Source organism: Gadus morhua, chromosome 1, assembly GCF_902167405.1.
Source record: "Gadus morhua chromosome 1, gadMor3.0, whole genome shotgun sequence".
In the NCBI taxonomy this organism is placed as follows: Eukaryota; Metazoa; Chordata; class Actinopteri; order Gadiformes; family Gadidae; genus Gadus; species Gadus morhua.
This window is the reverse complement of record NC_044048.1, coordinates 19,308,036-19,326,380: the sequence shown is the minus strand read 5'-3', so window position 1 is coordinate 19,326,380 and position 18,345 is coordinate 19,308,036. Positions and strand designations below refer to the sequence as shown.

At 52.9% G+C, this 18,345-nt stretch overlaps 1 protein-coding gene across 1 annotated transcript in view; it reads right to left on the bottom strand.

Moving 5' to 3' along the window:
• Window positions 1-4,065: 4,065 nt before the first annotated feature.
• The window catches only part of mtor (mechanistic target of rapamycin kinase), a 101,069-nt gene continuing 86,789 nt past the window's right edge, over window positions 4,066-18,345 (bottom strand). Inside the window, exons 41-58 of the mRNA XM_030352725.1 lie at window positions 18,076-18,172; window positions 17,655-17,753; window positions 17,307-17,429; window positions 16,462-16,644; window positions 15,850-15,984; window positions 13,514-13,688; window positions 11,558-11,693; window positions 9,951-10,098; window positions 9,249-9,371; window positions 8,544-8,626; window positions 8,072-8,144; window positions 7,905-7,979; window positions 7,382-7,517; window positions 6,780-6,845; window positions 6,405-6,485; window positions 5,417-5,497; window positions 4,859-4,964; window positions 4,066-4,585 (exon numbers count right to left, since the gene is read on the bottom strand). Coding sequence (XP_030208585.1) covers window positions 4,570-4,585; window positions 4,859-4,964; window positions 5,417-5,497; window positions 6,405-6,485; window positions 6,780-6,845; window positions 7,382-7,517; window positions 7,905-7,979; window positions 8,072-8,144; window positions 8,544-8,626; window positions 9,249-9,371; window positions 9,951-10,098; window positions 11,558-11,693; window positions 13,514-13,688; window positions 15,850-15,984; window positions 16,462-16,644; window positions 17,307-17,429; window positions 17,655-17,753; window positions 18,076-18,172 — 1,936 coding nt within the window. The 3' untranslated portion in view covers window positions 4,066-4,569. The remainder of the gene's footprint in view (window positions 4,586-4,858; window positions 4,965-5,416; window positions 5,498-6,404; window positions 6,486-6,779; window positions 6,846-7,381; window positions 7,518-7,904; window positions 7,980-8,071; window positions 8,145-8,543; window positions 8,627-9,248; window positions 9,372-9,950; window positions 10,099-11,557; window positions 11,694-13,513; window positions 13,689-15,849; window positions 15,985-16,461; window positions 16,645-17,306; window positions 17,430-17,654; window positions 17,754-18,075; window positions 18,173-18,345) is intronic.

Sequence of the window (18,345 nt, the reverse complement as noted above, 5' to 3'; positions counted from 1 at the left end):
CTAGTTAGCATTCTCAGCATACCAATAACAGGCAGGACAGAACAAGCAAGGAGCTAACAAGCATTGTCAGGACACCATTGGAAGGCAGGGTTAAACTAGCAAGGAGCTAGTTAGCATCATCGGCACACCAATAACAGGCAGGACTAAAGTAGCAAAGAGTAAGCTAGCATGGTCATGACACAATTAGCAGGCAGAGCTAAGCCTGCGGGGAGCTAAGAGGCGCTAGCCGGCATCGTGATCCGAACACCCTTGAAGGAGTGGCAGGTCTCCGGTGGCTAAACTGCTGTCAAGGTTATCGATGGCGGCGTCACGGCACGCCGCGACCGGCCCGCCTGACCACGCTTTACACGCTCCACGGCACGGGATCGAACGCCCCAGGGGCCGCATCAATAACACCTCTCCCTCGCTCCCTCTTCTATCCTTCTCCGGAGAAGGAAGAATCTGGAGCTTCACCGAAACACTGGAGAAGAGAGAGATAGCGAGAGCGAGAGCGAGCGAGCGAGCGAGCGAGAGAGAGAGAGAGAGAACAGAGATCCACACAGACACAGAACGAGAAAGAGAGAACATGAAGACCGTTGTAGAGACGGTCTGAACATGGAGTCCGGGAACAGCTGGTCCAGAGACGAGCCTCTCTGGAGAAGTGGGTCATGCTTCTGGCCGCTGCTCTGGCATTAAATGATCTGCCATTTCATTAGCCGGCCTATAACATGACGTCTAGCCAGCGCCTGGCTGCCTCCACAAGCCCACTCCATCGGTACGAAAGCCCAGACAGGACTCCTACTCTCCGGAATGAAGCCCTACACAATCGATCTGCTGCCTCGGCCCGCCTACGCCGACTCCCACTCACTTCCTGTTTTGAAAAGCCTCTTTAATAGATATTATATATCTTTGGTTTGATAGCCTATTGGTACGTCTGAGGGTTCTGGGTTTGAGTCCCGCTGTGCACCGGAGGTCTACCTGTGGGCGTCCCAGAGCAGAACGGCTTCTCATTAATACCATGAATCTAAACACCAAACTCTAATCTAAACACTAGATCCAAATGACCTCCAAGGTGCTTTGGATAAAAGCGTCAACCAACTAATGAATAGGAATAAAAGGTAAAGGTTAAATACAAGTATAGAGCACATCATTTTATATAATTTTCCAGCAGGGTCTAGGTCTTCCAGCAGGGTCTAGGCCATAGTGAGTCTGCCTCCCAGTGGAAGAGCCTTACGAGGTGTGTCCATGCGTCTGAGCAGCTGTGAGTGAGTGCTATTGATTTTCCGGAGGAGGTGTGAATGCCAGAGACTGGAAGAGGCTCCTATCCGCGGTGCCCGGGCCCGTCCACCGGGAGCCGGAGTCCTCTCCTTTAAACATGTAAGGAGGCTGCACTCAGTGAATCACTGGCTTATCACGGCCGGGGAAGATTTACAAGCTGACGAAGACGTGGAGCAAAGACCACAGTAGATGCCAGAGGGGGTGTTTGAAAGGTGTGTGCGGTTCCCCTGGTCCAGAGCGACCTATGACCCCGGGAGGACAGTCCACCGACAGAAGTAGGTCAGGCAGGCCCAGGTGCCTTTGGCTATTCTGGTGGAGCCCTCTCAGGAGATGGGTTCTGGAGGTTTGAAGAACAGTACTCTGCCAACATGTAAGGAAGGACAGCAGCTCGGGAGGCAGAGCTGGGGGCTGACGGAGGGTCATGGGGTCTAGTCCCTGGCCCTACTACTGAGAACGTATTTCTTAAATCAGAATTTGTGTGATTCATCAGACGCTTTTATCCAAAAGGACTAAAAAGGACGATAGCAAGTACTGACCCCTGCCGTTGGGGGGGGAAGCGAACCCCGGAGGTACCGCCACAGCCCTTCTGCCGGCGGACTGCGAGACAAAGCGGTAGCGCTCTGAGCCGTCCCCCCGCGCGGCGAACAACGGAATCTAAACACAGTTCATCGCCCGAAATAACATGACATACTTATAAAGTGAACGTGGAGGATGGCTGCGGCCTATTTTAAAACCACGCGTGCAACCGAGCGTTGCGACCAGATGGAGCACAGCCTTCGTCATCATCATCGTGTTCTGGGGGGGGGGGGGGTCCAGAGAGACTCTCTCTCCCGTCCGCCCGGAGGGGCTCCAGAGTTGGTTAACGGCTAAATCCCCGGGGCGATCGATGCTGCGGCTCTAACCCAGGGAATCGACCCCTCTGCAGCGGGGAGGGGGGGAGGAGGGAGGAGGGAGGGGGGGAGGAGGGAGGAGGGGGGAGGAGGAAGGTGGGAGGAGGGAGGAGCGGGAAGGAGGGAGGTGGGAGGAGGGAGGAGCGGGAAGGAGGGAGGTGGGAGGAGGGAGGAGCGGGAAGGAGGGGGGAGGAGGGAGGAGCAGGGAGGAGGGGGGAGGAGGGAGGAGGAGGAAGGAGGGAGGAGCAGGAAGGAGCAGGCGACCAGGGAGGAGGGACAGATGTATTCAAAGAAAAACTCACTTTGCAGATAAGGAGCTTTTATGGGGAGAGGGGAGGGGGTGGGGGAGGTGGGGGGCGACAGAGCGGAACAGAGGAGGTAAGAAAGGGAGAACACAAGGGGAGAAAATGCAGATCTGTGATTGTGTGGGCATTGGAAAAGTGGAGGTGGGGCAGGCAGGGGGGAGGGAGGGAGGGAGGGGGGGGAGTTCAATCGATGCAAATAGATAATGGCCGGGTCTGTCTCCTAATGTGGTAGGAGTGTGACTTTGCAGGGGTGAGCGCGCCGTGGAAGAGATCAATTGGCTCTGCTTTTTTCCCTGTTGCTCTCTAATCCGAACTATCTATAAGTAATTAACCTTCAGAGGAGCCGCAACAAACGACACGCCGCCAAGACAGGGACGGGGAATCGCAATGAGTCCCCCCCCCCCCCGGCAAGATGGAGCAGCCAGCCGGGAGCCCCTCCTCCTCCGCCCAGACCCTCCCAGGGCCCGATGGGACCCCGGGGCCCCCCGCAGAGCAGGTGAAGGCCAGAGCTGGTGGACTGCGTCTTTAAGCCTTGAGGGTGAACGTTTCTAACACATCGTTAGCCTCGTCGCATCATCGCCAAGGTCATATTTTCGCTAAATTGTGATATCTAACCTAAATGGAACTCCCCTAACGCCGCTGATTGACCGCGCCTCATTGGCTGTACCCAAAGCCAATCAGCTTGCTTTTTACATTCCACAATCAGCATCTGCCTAAGTCGCCTATTTGACTCTTAAGATTAACCTTAAAATACGATTCAGGCGATTATGCTATGAGGCTAACGGTCAGAGTACTGCTCGGTACGAGTGCTGGGAACGATGGGGGGCTGTTACCCCCGTTTTCACGACGACACCGCTGGAACCTCGGGACGGATGACATCAGGGGCTGTGGTTCACGTTCGCCATTGGTCCAATCATTGGTCCAATCACGGAGGCTCCAACACGCAAAGAGAGCAGTTCCCTCTTACACTAGAAAGCATATTGGGTGAAAACACTTCCCAGAGCGCGGCTCCTTTAATTCTGCCGCGGTGTGATGCTCTGCTTCCGGTATGGATCGGGGTGCGGGCGGGCGAGGACCTCGAGGTGTGGGGGGGGGGGGCAGCAGACTGGAGGGCGCTCCCCTGCGTGGAGAGGTGCAGCGATTCACACAAACATCTCCGTGTTGGAGAGGAGCAGGATGAACCCACGTCCCCGGGGGGGGGGGAGGGAGGGTGTGTGTGTGTGTGTGTGTGTGTGTGTGTGTGTGTGTGTGTGTGTGCGTGTGTGTGCGCGTTCCAGGCACTGACTCAAAGCAGGAGTCCTACTGCCATCTGTGGGCACGAGAGCAGAACAGTCCAGTGGGGGTCCTGGGGGGAGGGGGGGGGGGGGGGGGGGGGGGGGGTACTGCAGGGTTAACCGGACATTCAAAGCAGCAGGAAAGTGGTGTCGCAAAATGTTTGCAGAGCGCTCGTGGAAACCGTATCACGCGGACACAAAACGATTGATCACAGATATGTATTGAAATGAAGTGGAAAAATCAATGTCTCCAAACCGTCTGCCCGTGGTTTAACCCCCCCCCCCCCCCCCCCCACCTCACCCCCTCAACGGCCGCGGTGTGAATAAAGAAGCAGTCAGTGTAGTGAGAATCGTCCTCTGATTTATTGGCACATCCCTGCCGGTACATCACGACGCCTCGGACCAGTGGCCCCGTCCACCTGGTCCGTTATGAAACGACCACGGGAGGTCCACTTTAGTAAAAGGCAGACGATAGGTTCTGGTCAAAATCGACACGTTAATACACAATAACATACAACAGGGGGGTGGTGTGTGTGTGTGGGAGGAGCTCTGGGCGGCGTGGGGAGGGAAGCGTGGTCAGCCCCGGCGTGGGACAGCGTTGCCGTCGACAACCACGTGAGGAAGCGCGGAGGGGCTAATGCTAATGCTAACCAGGTTACCTCAGAGGCGACCCTGGCCGTCGTAAGATAAGATAAAAATGTCTGATACTAATAAAAGTAACGGCAACATTGAAGAGCAGGAGAGTTGGATGTTCATCCCGGCCGCCGCGGTGGAAGCCCCGCCTCTCCGCTGACTCCTCTCGCTCTGCTCCAATAGGAGCGACTCGCTGCCGGAAAACGCCTTTTACCAAAATGGACACCTGGGGACAGAGGAGACGACGGACCAATCAGGAGACTCGCCTCACGTCCACCATTTTGTATGTCCTGCACGGTTTGGAGTTTTCAGGGAGGATGAGAGAGGGAGGGAGAGACAGGGGAGGGAGGAGGGGCAGACAGGGACAGAGGGAGGGAGGAGAGGGAGGGGGAGGGAGGGGGGAGGGGGAGACAGAGGGGGGGGGGAGACGGAGACGGAGGGAGGGGGGAGGGGGAGACAGAGGGAGGGGGGAGGGGGAGACAGAGGGGGGGGTACTGACCAGCCGATGTAGCACTGGCACAGGTTCTCGTGGCTGGTGGCCTGCTTGATGAGCAGCTCCACCTGGGTAGGCACGTCCAGGGTCTCGTCGTGGGAGAAGTCCCGCCCTGCACGGAGAGACACCAGGACAACCAATCAGAACGCTGCCGGGGGGAGGGGCTTCGTCTTAAAGGGGACGTATTACACCACCAGGTGTGAGTTGTTAGCCGCAACATGCCGATTTGAAAATCGGCATGTTGCGGCAGATGGTGTTGGTAGATGGGGGGGGTAGATGGTGGTGGTGGGGGTAGATGGTGGGGGTGGGGGTAGGCGGTGGCGGTGGGGGTAGATGGTTTTGGTGGGGGTAGATGGTTTTGGTGAGGGTAGATGGTGTTGGGGGTAGATGGTGGGGGTGGGGGTAGATGGTGGGGGTGGGGTTAGATGGTGGGGGTAGATGGTGGTGAGGGTAGATGGTGGCGTTGGGGGTAGATGGTGGTGGGGGTAGATGGTGGTGGGGGCAGAGGGTGGTGGGGGCAGATGGTGGTGGGGGGGGTAGATGTTGGGGGTGTGAGGGTCTCACCTGTCAGTTTGTCTCGGACCCGGTTGATGATCTGGATGGCCTTCTTGTTCAGAGCCTCAGGCTGCACCAGCCCATCCCCGACTACACACACACACACACACACACACACACACACACACACACACACACACACACACACACACACACACACACACACACACACACACACACACACACACACACACACACACAAAAGTCAATTTTCATACAAAACTGCATTTCAGCAGACAATTGCGTGCAGATTGCTGTGGGTAAGATTGCTGAGTTTGATTGGAATAAATGTCAGCCAGACTGAGCTGGCTGCCCACCAGCAGAGCCGTCCTGCTGATTGCAATTCTGTTACACAAAACTAAACAAATGGAAATGGTAGCAGGTTGCTGAATGGAACAAGAACCACTAATTACATTTTGTGTATTATATAATATATACTTAATACTAGAGCTGTCAAGCGATTAAAATATTTAATCGTGATTAATCGCATTAATGTCATAGTTAACTCTAATTAATCGCGATTAATCGCAAATTATTTTTCTATGCTAAATATCCCTTGATTTTTTTGTCCCATAATTCTTCTCATTTTAATTCTCTTATCAACATGGTGAAGTGCATCGGCTTGCCTTGTGCAAATGATTTTTTATTGATAACATTGGCATATACACTGATCAAAACAGGACGATACAAAAAAAGAGCCTATAGTGCAATTAAACGACTGCTTTGAACAAATGTCATTTGAACATAGCAGTCAGGCTACTGCTTCTTTGTTTTGAGCCAAAGAATTTTTTTTTTTTTTTTTGTTTTTGTATAAAATAATTGCGTTAATCGCGCGATAAAAAATTTAACGTCGTTAAATTTGGTTTGCGTTAACGCCGTTAATAACGCGTTTAACTGACAGCTCTACTTAATACGTATACTCTACAGACAGGACGCTGCCGAGTGGGAGGAAGCCACTCTAAGGCACACAAACAAATACAGGCGCACAGATACTCACTGAAGGAGTGGATGGACTCCGGCACGGTGGTCCCTGCTTTCTTAAGGGTGGTCTCTCCCAGGTCGATACCTTCCAGAGCCTCTGAATGGACAGAAAACACACACAACGTTCAGAACCAACCCTCAACACCCTGACGTTCAGCAACCTGACGTTCAACACTGTGGCGTTCAAGACCGACATTGAACACAGTGACGTTCAACACCGTGACGTTCAACACCGTGGCGTTCAACACCGAGACGTTCAACACCGTGACGTTCAACACCGTGGCGTTCAACACCGTAACGTTCAACATCGTGGCGTTCAACACCGTAACGTTCAACACCGTGACGTTCAACACCGTGACATTCAACAAGACTCCGCCCCTCCAGAACTCACCCACTGACTGGCCGGCGGTGTACGAGTCGGTCCGGGTTCGGGAGCGCTTGTTTCCTTTGGTGTTGGCTGGAATACAGAGCAGAACGTGTTTACGGCCGTTCATAACTCCTGAAGGGCCCTGTGAAGGACACTTCCACTCTGGGCCCTCTCACTGTGACCGGGGATAACAGGAGAGCCAGACTGGCCTTGTCCTTCTAACCGCCGACACAGAACACGCTAAAGAGCCTTCTTTCAGCCAGCGTTACAAAGAGCTGAAGTAGACAAAGAAACTACCCGGCAATTTTAATCAGCGGCCAGACAGAAAGTGGTCATGGATGTTGGGCATGAAAATAACTTTGTGCCCAACTCTCTGAAGTTGTGAGGTTTCATACACTGCACTAACGACAACGCACGGGTTAGCATCCCAGGATACGCTAACCCAGCCTACGACGCTAAACTAGCATCTCATGCTAACCTAATCTAATTGACCCTGAGATACTAACTTAGCCTTGGATGCTGCCGTCGCATATCCTGTTTAGCTAGGCTAGGTTAGCATCCCGGGCTAGCGTCTGCGCTCCCCACTGTTGTGCGTGCTGTTGTGCGTGCTGTTGTGCGCGGCTTACTGTCCATGAGCCTCCAGTTGAGCAGCGGGTCGTAGACGAAGGCCTCCAGCACGGCCATGACGCTGTCCCGATGCTCCCGGAGGACCTGCATCACCGTGTGGCACGTGATGCGGTAGTTACCGTCCAGACCCGTCACCTGCACGCACGGACAGACGGTCAGACACACACACACAGAGGGACACACACACACACACACAGGAACACACACAAACACACGGACAGAGTGACACGCATACACACACACAGGGACACAGACACACACACAGAGACACACAGAGACACACACACACACACACACACACACAAGGGGACACAGACGCAGACATACACACACACACACAACTACGGCTGAAACGTTGGGCCGTTGACATCACTGGTCTGTGATTGGTCCGATGACCTCAACAGTTCCAACCTATCAGCACGTCTCCCCCCCCCCCCCCGGTATGAGGCGGTTCTCCCTGCTCCGGTAATACAGCAGAGCGAGACGGTTCCCCTTTAGGTCCTCATCTCCTCCAGGGCCTACCTCCATGGCGTTGGTCAGCATCCGGGTCAGCCGGAACGGGATCTTCTCTGGGAACTTCTCCCTGGTCATGGCGACCTGGGAGAAGAGGAACAGGAAGTTAGGGGGCGGGGTCAGCAGAGCAGAGGGGGGGGGAGAGGAGGAGGGGGGGGGGGGGGGGGGAGTCTTACCTCAAAACAGTCCCCAAAGTCGATGTGGAGGATCTTCCCGCTGAGTCGGTCCAACATGAGGTTAGACGGATGCCTGAGGAGGAGGAGGAGGAGGAGGAGGAGAGGAGAGGAGAGGAGAGGAGAGGAGTGGAAAGGGGAGAGAAGAAGGGAGTGGAGAGCAGAGAGAAGAGGAAATGATACTAATGCTTATAATCCCAGGAGGAACAACAACAGTGGATCATGATAATAATAATAGTATGACAATCAGAATCAAACGATAAGAAACAAGCAGACAATATGTCTCAATACAAATAAGAACTATAGATATAGCATAAAGGTTTCACATTATGGACAATTGAGGGAGACAATGCGGTAGTTGCATCTATCGTAAACTATTCACGAGTGTTGGAGGTAACACCATCAGCCCCTGACCCCGTGGTGACGGTGTGTGTCCGTGGTGCGGGTGGAGGTCTCTAGGACCCTGAAGTCTTACCTGTCCCCCAGTCCCAGGATGTAGCCCACCATGGACATGACCGCCAGGGAGCGGGTGTAGTTGGTCCTCCGGTCGAACCACACCTGGGGGACGGAGAGCAGTGCACCTCGTTAACAGGGTGGTGTAGCTCAGAGCAGTGCACCTCGTTAACAGGGTGGTGTAGCTCAGAGCAGTGCACCTCGTTAACAGGGTGGTGTAGCTCAGAGCAGTGCACCTCGTTAACAGGGTGGTGTAGCTCAGAGCAGTACACCTCGTTAACAGGGTGGTGTAGCTCAGAGCAGTGCACCTCGTTAACAGGGTGGTGTATCTCAGAGCAGTACACCTCGTTAACAGGGTGGTGTAGCTCAGAGCAGTACACCTCGTTAACAGGGTGGTGTAGCTCAGAGCAGTACACCTCGTTAACAGGGTGGTGTAGCTCAGAGCAGTACACCTCGTTAACAGGGTGGTGTAGCTCAGAGCAGTGCACCTCGTTAACAGGGTGGTGTAGCTCAGAGCAGTGCACCTCGTTAACAGGGTGGTGTAGCTCAGAGCAGTACACCTCGTTAACAGGGTGGTGTAGCTCATAGCTGGTTACAGTACGATAACAGGGTGGTGTACTGGGTGGTGACCTGGTTGGTGACCTGGGTGGTGTACTGGGTGGTGTACCGGGTGGTGTACTGGGTGGTGTACTGGGTGGTGTACTGGGTGGTGTACTGGGTGGTGTACCTCAGAGCTGGGGCTCTTCAGCCACAGCAGCTTGGCCAGGTCGTCTCCAGCCGTGTTATTGACCGCGTGCTCGAACACCTCCACCTTCTCCATCAGCGTCAGGTGGTCGTAGTCCGGCGCCATCTGAACGACAAACACCAGCGCTCAGACCGGTGGAACCAGTGGAACCAGTGGTGGAACACCAGCGGTCAGAGCAGTGGAACCAGTGGTGGAGCACCTGCGGTCAGACCAGTGGAACCAGTGGTGGAACACCAGCGGTCAGACCAGTGGAACCAGTGGAACCAGTGGTGGAACACCAGCGGTCAGACCAGTGGAACCAGTGGTGGAACACCAGCGGTCAGACCAGTGGAACCAGTGGTGGAGCACCAGCGGTCAGACCAGTGGAACCAGTGGTGGAGCACCAGCGGTCAGACCAGTGGAACCAGTGGAACCAGTGGTGGAACACCAGTGGTCAGACCAGTGGAACCAGTGGTGGAACACCAGCGGTCAGACCAGTGGAACCAGTGGTGGAACACCAGCGGTCAGACCAGTGGAACCAGTGGTGGAACACCAGCGGTCAGGGAGGAGTCTAACCCAACCCTGACTCATGACTAACCCCGGGGGTTAGTCATGAGTCAGGGTTGGGGGGTACTAGTGAGGGGTGTCTAACCCCGGGGTTTGTCATGAGTCAGGGTTTGGGGGTACTAGTGAGGGGGGTCTAACCCGCAGCATGATGCGGTGCTCGATGTTGAGCAGGATCTTCTTCTTCTCGCGGTAGTCCCTGATGAGTGCGTGCAGCGTGTCGCAGTGGGGCACCCAGCCAATCAGACCGGAGTTGGTGGACAGGGGGATGACGGCGTAGCGCTGAATGCTGGGGGGGGGGGGGGGGGGGGACATCATCATCAACATCATCAACCTTGGTCTACACACTGAGTCAGAGGACTCTTCCAGTGAGACGTACAGATAGTGACAACAGGTCAAACATAGAAACCCACCGGGGGGCCGTGTTACGGAAACGTGCTAACTCGAAAAATCCTGTCTTATCTGTTTGGTAACTATGGTAACAAGGGTTAGGATCGAGATTCAGGACAAGAGTCATCACAGAACGGCAGATCCTACAGTCAGGATTCTTATCTTAACTCCAGATAGGAAATGTGTATTACTGAAATATCCTAAATTACCAAACTCCCCAAAAAACTGTCCTAACCATAGGATGACCCATCAGCTCTCTCCTAATCGTCATTTACTGTTACAAATTAGCTAGTTGGCAGCTCTCTTATTAAATGTAGCGCAGCAAAATTGTGGACGTTGTCACCTAATGGTGATTCACGAAATATATTTGCTGAAAGGCTTAATCCGACTCCGTAACTACGGAGACCCCTCGAGCATTCAAAGCCCTCCGTCGGGATGTCGGACACGCAATGCAATTCACCGCCCGATCTATCTTATATGTTGACTACAAACCATGTAAGTAGTGTTGTAAATAAACTTCCAAAGCTTTACAAAACTTATTTGGTGTTTTATTGGTCCTTAATGTGCAAAGTAAACAATGTGGAAAGTAAATAAGGTGCAAAGTCAAACCGGAGGAGTGATTCAGGAAATGATTTAGTTAGAGGACCAATCACAGCGCTTGCCATCTCCATTGCGTCGACAGATAGTAAAAAAATATTCGATGCGCACGTCTGTTGCTAGGTAACAGACATAAAAGCTGAATGTCGATGCTAGATCGCCTACTTAGGATATCTTTATCTTTCTGTAATACCAAATTGAGCACAATCCTATCTTACACTTCTCCTATCTTAACTTAGGTCTTAAGATAGGAAGTTTCTGTAATACGCCCCCAGGAACAAAATAAAACACTGCACGAGACACAGAACCAGAGAGCCACTACACACCAGTTATGGTCTTAGTGAGGCAAGTGCTTTGATTGTGTGTGTGTGTGTGTGTGTGTGTGTGTGTGTGTGTGTGTGTGTGTGTGTGTGTGTGTGTGTGTGTGTGTGTGTGTGTGTGTGTGTGTGTGTGTGTGTGTGTGTCCTAATGCGGGTGCATTAGGGCTGCACAACTACAATATTGGAGTTCCACAATCAGATCAATAATTTTTGGATTTGTACCTTACATTGCTAATAAAATATTATGAGGAAAGTGAGTGCTAGATCAAACTATAACTTTGATCTGGCACTGCGCATAATTTGTAGTTTTTCAGAATGTTTAAATCGTTAAAGTTGAAATATAAGCAGGTCAAAAGCAATGCGTGTGTGCGTGCCAGCCTACATGCATGCTTTTTTTGTGTGTGTGTATATGTAAATGTGTGTGTTTGTGTGGGGTCCTACCTGAGATTCTTGCGCAGGGAGGCGGGGTCATTGGCCAGTAATGTGTTCACCAGACCAAACAACTGCATCACCCTCTCATCCTGCCTTAGGTCCTCGTGGCCCTTGAGCAGGAACATGAACTCGCAACCGTTGCTGCCTGCAGGGGGCGACAGACACCACAGCGCCTGGTGAGACCCCGGACTCACCCTGCAGAGACCTCACTGCATGGGGGGCTCGCCCCTCTGACACACGTACTGGCTGGACGGGGCTTCACAGAAACCGATTTAAATAAATGACGCATTCATATCCATGGATATAACCCGAACCCAAGGGATACCGGGCATTATTGCAAAATGAGTCACATCACTAATTACATTTAGATTCACCTTTAAGGCGTTTAGCAGAAGCTTTTATCCAAAGTGACTTACAAAAAGTAAATTTGCTAGAAGGAGAAACAATTTATCGCTGTCGGTGCAGTAAGGATGTTCACAGAAACAACAGTCCCAATTGGTCATTATGTCAACAGTGACGTTACTTTTGAAAATTACAGTCCCATTTACTCCACATAACTGCTATAACTGCATCTCAAGGAGAGAATCCAAACTATGTGCTTCTCTTCGCCTGTTGTTTTTATTGCCTCTCTCAGCTGAAGTTACTTTTAAAAACGCACTCTTTAACTTTTGCACAGTAGCCGACATTCTTTTGTTTAAAATGCGCCTTTGTGTATTCTGCCGTTCTCCACTGAGCAAGGGGATTCAGGGAGACGGCTTGATCAGCCCGTGGGCGGAAGGCCGCCACCCTTAAGTGGCTCCAATCACGTTGAACAAAGAGCGATGACGGCAGTGAAAGTTACCCGGCACAGGTCAGCTCAGGACGGCAGCGAGCTCCAGTGGAAGAAGGCTGTTCTGGAGGAGTGACTCGTGGTGGTGGACAAACAATCAGCCTTATTGACGGAGGTGGAGGCGAGTGCCAGGAAGAGTTAGACTCATTTCCTCCATCCTTTTTGGTGGAGCACCCGTCCATGAACAAGGGAGAAATCAAGGCTCCGCTGCTGTCCAGCACGGGTCCACAGCGGCTAGGGGGGAATGCCACGGCGCAACGAGCGTGTGATGAAGACCACAACACTGAGTAGGTCTGAGTGGTGGTATGGGCGTCTCACCTGGCGGAACACGCTGCTGATTGGGTCCGCCGTCAAACAAACGACAAAGGGAAATGGGCTTCACTGACGGCTTTCATCCAGTGGGAAGGTTGTCCTATTTTTCTGCAGCAATGGTTACCAACTCTAAACCATGATGGGGATCTTTAGGGGCCACCGACTCTTACCATGATGGTGGTCTTTAGGGGCCACCAACTCTTACATGATGGTGATCAGTAGGGGCCCCTCTGGCTCCTAATTCTTACCCATGATGGTGGTCTTTAGGGGCCCCTCTGACTCCTAATTCTTACCCATGATGGTGGTCTTTAGGGGCCAGTCTGTCTACTTACTCTTACCCATGATGGTGGTCTTTAGGGGCCCCTCTGGCCCCTCACCCTTACCCATGATGGTGGTCTTTAGGGGCCCCTGTGGCCCCTAACCCTTACCCATGATGGTGAGCTTGCGGGGCCCCTGTGGCCCCTAACCCTTACCCATAATGGTGGTCTTTAGGGGCCCCTGTGGCCCCTAACCCTTACCCATGATGGTGAGCTTGCGGGGCCCCTAACCCTTACCCATGATTGTGGTCTTTAGGGGCCCCTCTGGCTCCTAACCCTTACCCATGATGGTGGTCTTTAGGTGCCCCTCTGGCCCCTAACCCTTACCCATGATGGTGGTCTTTAGGGGCCCCTGTGGCCCCTAACCCTTACCCATGATGGTGAGCTTGCGCGGCCCCTCTGGCCCCTAACCCTTACCCATGATGGTGGTCTTTAGGGGCCCCTCTGGCCCCTAACCCTTACCCATGATGGTGGTCTTTAGGGGCCCCTGTGGCCCCTAACCCTTACCCATGATGGTGAGCTTGCGGGGCCTCTGCTTGGAGGTGATGACCTGCAGGGAGGCGGCGATGGACTGGATGCGGATGATGGGCTGGTTGGGGTCGTAGGTCCCGGGCACGGCCAGCTCCAGGTCCCGGCACATCAGCAGCTTGGGGGAGACGTACTGCAGCTCCAGGGACGTCAGCTGGGGGACGGGGAGGGACAGGGGCCAGGGGCCGAGGAAGGGTTGGATGAAGTGACGTGAGGAGGCTCGTTTGCGTCAGCCCACTTTGCAGAGGTAGGGCTGCTAATAAGCCTCGATACAGGCTGCGTGGGTACAGCTGCTAATTAGCGTTAGGATGTAATGGAGAGGTACAACAGCTTATTAGCATCAGCATACAGTGTTTTGGCGCAATAAACTAATTAGCATTTACACACAATGTTTTGGTACCGTTGCTTTTTTAGCATTAGCATAGAACGGTGGGGTACAACTGCTAATAAGTATTAACACGATGCAGAGGCATCGGTACTTATTAACATTAGCACGCGATGCAGTAGGTCGTGAAATAAATACAAGGCAGGGCTTTTATTTTGACGGCATTTGGCGACGGCGACAATTCTCCGAAGGAGCGTAAGTATGCAGTGTCACGGTCGGTTCTACGAGAAAAAGAATCGGGAAACTGTAGTACACCCCGAGTGTGCTTAAAGGAACATCCATCTGCCCTCACTGGGAATACTAGCCAGTGTTCACGGGAATGAATCAAGGCACTCCACTGATCTCAACGCAAACACCGGCAGGATTCCTACACTAGTGTACACATGGCCTGGATGATGATGTGCGTTTTAGTGCGTATAGAAACAGCCCAGGCAGGCTGGGAAGCCTGCCTGGGCTGTTTCTATACGCACTAAAACGCACTCTAACCTAAACCTGAACCCCGCAGTCCTTACCCCTTTATCCGATCAAACAGCCGTGAAACACGCCAACTCATGTATTGAGCGACGCTCGCGGGCACGATGTCGGTGGTGCTCGCCTTCGGTCGCTCTGCCCTCCCCGACCGACCGCACCGGCGTTGTCGTTCCGTTTTAAATAATGCAGGCGCCGTCTGGGAGCCGGTGAGCGCGGGTACGCTCAGAGCCCTGCTAATGGGGCAGGGAACAAACCCCAGGCTCGTAACGAAGGCAGAGACCTCGGGTACGAGGGTAGGGGACGCGAGGGGGAGGCAGCCTGCCCGTTCCTGCCAGGGGGCACTTAAGAGGGAGTGCAGGCCGGCTCATAAAGTCCCGCTCTCTTGTTAAACAACTTTCTCCCCTGCGGGTCGCCCCGTCCTTCTCCGGCGGCCGTTAGTCAGCCCTCGAACGAGGCCGCCGGCCCGGCGAGAGGTAATGGGAGGTGTTCAGCGGTTCACCGCGGGCGCGCTGTAAATCCAGCCCGTTTACCTTTTAATAGATACGCCGTTAAAGCACGGTGGATTGGAGGGGGGGGGGGGGGAGGGGGGGTTGACCGGGGCTCCGGTGAACGTCCTCTGAAGGACCCGGTGGCTGAGGCGTGGCGGGATGCCCGGAGGCCTCAGGGCGGACACAGTGAACCACTGAGGACACTGCGGTGCTCTGTCGCTGTTTTTTTTTTTTCTCTGGAAATCCACTATTGGCTGGGTCGTTACCATGGTGACTCATCAATAGTGACTCACCAGCGTCCCCGGCTCTCTCCGGCAGCGGGCTGTGTTAGAACACGGGCCGCTGTCGCCGGGGGAGGAAAAGTTAGAGTCCCTCAATAGTTTCAGCGAGTGGGGAAGGTATTCGCGGAGCCCTCCCCTCCAGTGATTATGGATCGGGGATCGATCGGGGATCCATGGATTCACCGCAGCGTTCGTGTTGTCAGCACAGTGTGATGATGTTCACGAGGTAATGTCCTCCATACACACGGACGTTTAGCATAATCATCTAGCACTACGGCATCTACGGCAGTGGCTCAGGAGATAGAGCGGGTCGACTGGTAACATGAAGGTTGCTAGAATCGATCACCGGCTCCTTTTAGCTCAGCGTCGTGGTGTCCCGGAGCGAGACGCCTCACCCTGACTGCTCCAGACGAGCTGGCTGTCGCCCTGCGTGGCTGACGCCGCCGTCGGTGTGTGAATGTGTGCATGAACGGGTGAATGTTAGGCAATGTTGTAAAGCCCTTTGAGTGGCCAGTGGTTGGAAAAGCCCATAATAAGAACCCTGACAATTGACATTATGTCATCAGGGAGCAGGGTAGGCCGTCGTGCCCTAGCATACCTACAGATAGTCCGAGCAGATGGGGAGGGGGAGGGGGGGGTATCGAACCGAGAACCTTCCGGCTGGGCGTCGACCACCCCGAGTGGGCGTACCTGGGGGAGCTGCTTGGAGATGCGTCTGAAGACGTGGTAGTAGAGGTCCCAGGCCTGCGTCAGGTCCTTCACGTTGCCTGAGCGCATGTACTTCCTGCACCAGTCCTGCGCCTCCATCAGGTCCCGCCCGTACGCCTGTGACAGGAAGTGACCTCATTCAACGTCTGTGTACTACAAAGGCTACTGTTAGCTGATGGTGTTAGCTAGCGAGTGCCGGTACTAAGTCGTGTAAGCTAGTGTTTGATGTTATTAAGTACTGTTAGCAAGCGATAGCTGGTGATCGCAGTTACAAGCTAGCATTTGCTTGTGTTAGCCATCATTCACTAGTTTTAGCTAGCGATAGCTGGTGTTCACTGCATAAGCTAGCGTAGCTCGTTTTTAGCCACTTCTTGCTAGTGTTAGCTGGTATTAAGTAGTGTTAGCAAGCAATATCTGGTGTTCACTGTCATTAGCTAGCGATAGCTCGTTTTTAGCCACAGATGGCTAGGGTTAGCTGGTATTAAGTAGTGTCAGCGAGTGATAGCTGGGTTTAGCGTGTGTTTTCTAAGTGTAAGCTGACGATAGCTCGTGCTAGCGCCTGAGCTAAGCTACTGTCGGCCGCCCGGGACGGACCTGGTTGAAGGAGGTCTCCTTGAGGGTCTGCGGGCCGCGCTCCATCATGGCGTGGAGGGGCTCCAGCACGGCGAACATGCCCTTGACGTTGCGCTCGCCGAAGTAGAGGCGCGAGGCCTCCTCCAGGCCCTCGTGCCACATCTCGTGCCACAAGATGGCCACCCGGATCAGCTCCTCGCTCACCTGGGGGCCCACAACACACAACCTTTATTTAAACAGAGCCTTTATTTGAACAGAGCCTTCATTTAAACACAACCTTTATTTAACAACCTTTTCTGAACACAACCATTATTTAAACACAACCTTTATTTAGCAACCCTTATTTAAACACATCCTTTATGTAAATAAAACCTTTATTTATACAGAACCTTTATTTAAACTGAACCTCTAGGAAAAGAGAGATGGAGTGGTCAAACATAACTGCATTGATTTAATACTTCATACTATTTCCTTCTCATAGATAAATAAACAGGGAATAGAGATAGAGGGAATACAAATCGAGCACAATATAAGGATGTTAACGACGACAGAATAGTTAAAGTGTCTAGAGAAGAATTAGAGCTTCCCACCATGATGGCCGACAACAGTGGCTACAGGTGGTAAAACGTGTCCTTCCAAGATGGCTGATAACAGTGGCTACAGAAGGGTAAACGTGTCCTACCAAGATGGCTGATAACAGTGGCTACAGAAGGGTAAACGGGTCGTACCAAGATGGCTGATAACAGTGGCTAGAGAAGGGTAAACGGGTCGTACCAAGATGGCTGATAACAGTGGCTAGAGAAGGGTAAACGGGTCGTACCAAGATGGCTGATAACAGTGGCTAGAGAAGGGTAAACGGGTCGTACCATGATGGCCTGCTGCACCAGCGTGTTGCAGTGCTCACACATGTTCTTCAGGATCTTGTTGGCCGCGTTGTGGCGGGCGGTGGTGGTGGACTTAGAGGCCACGGTGAGCGGGTAGATCAACGCCTAATGGGGGGGTCAAACCAAATAATGACTTGTTTAATAACAGTTTCTTCATATCAACATTGAAATCACCTTGACTTCATCTAAATCTGTATCTTCTTCTTATGCAGACAGTGATACCTGGGCTGAAGTGTTCTGTTGTGAACAGCGGTGTGTGTTAGGATGTGTGTGTTTTGTTATAAACTGGTGTGTTAGCGTGTGTTATCTTGGGGTGGTACTGTGTGTTACCTGGGGGTGGTAGCGTCCGATGTCGGTGAGCAGCTGGTGGATGAGGCGTCCCACCAGGGCGCGGGGCGTGTCGATGCGGGCGATCAGCTGAGGGATGACCTGAGGAGACACAAGAGGTCTCAGACCCACTGGGGACCTCTGGGATGGACTATGGGGGGACCAGGACGCTTTTATTTTGAAATCAGTTTGAATAAACAGTTCAGTAATAAGTTTAGAAGTTTGTTTTTACGAGATGCCTAAATATGTTTGAATAATGAATTCAGGATAATTATAAAAAATACATCATATCGTTACTTATATTATGGATGCTTTTATTCCGCTTCCATCTTTTCGGACATTGTTATGCATTTGAGAGAGCGATGCTAGAAGCCAGAGAGAGAGACCGGGACAGACAGACAGACAGACAGACAGACATAATTACCTGTAACCAGGTGTCTATCTGGATGGTCTTGATGCCCTCCACCAGAGCCTCGTTCACATCAGGCCAGTGGCCGTAGTCGAACCACAGAGTGAGCACCCTGCAGAGGAACACAGCTGTCACCACAACCCCCCCACGCAGTGCACACCTCTGGCCACAAGAGGGCCCCTGGTTTCCAGCTACGGCTGTTCTCTGCACTTCCCAGTACAGTACTTCTACAACTGTATAGCATAGTATTATACTATACTATACCATGCAGTAGCGGTAGTATTA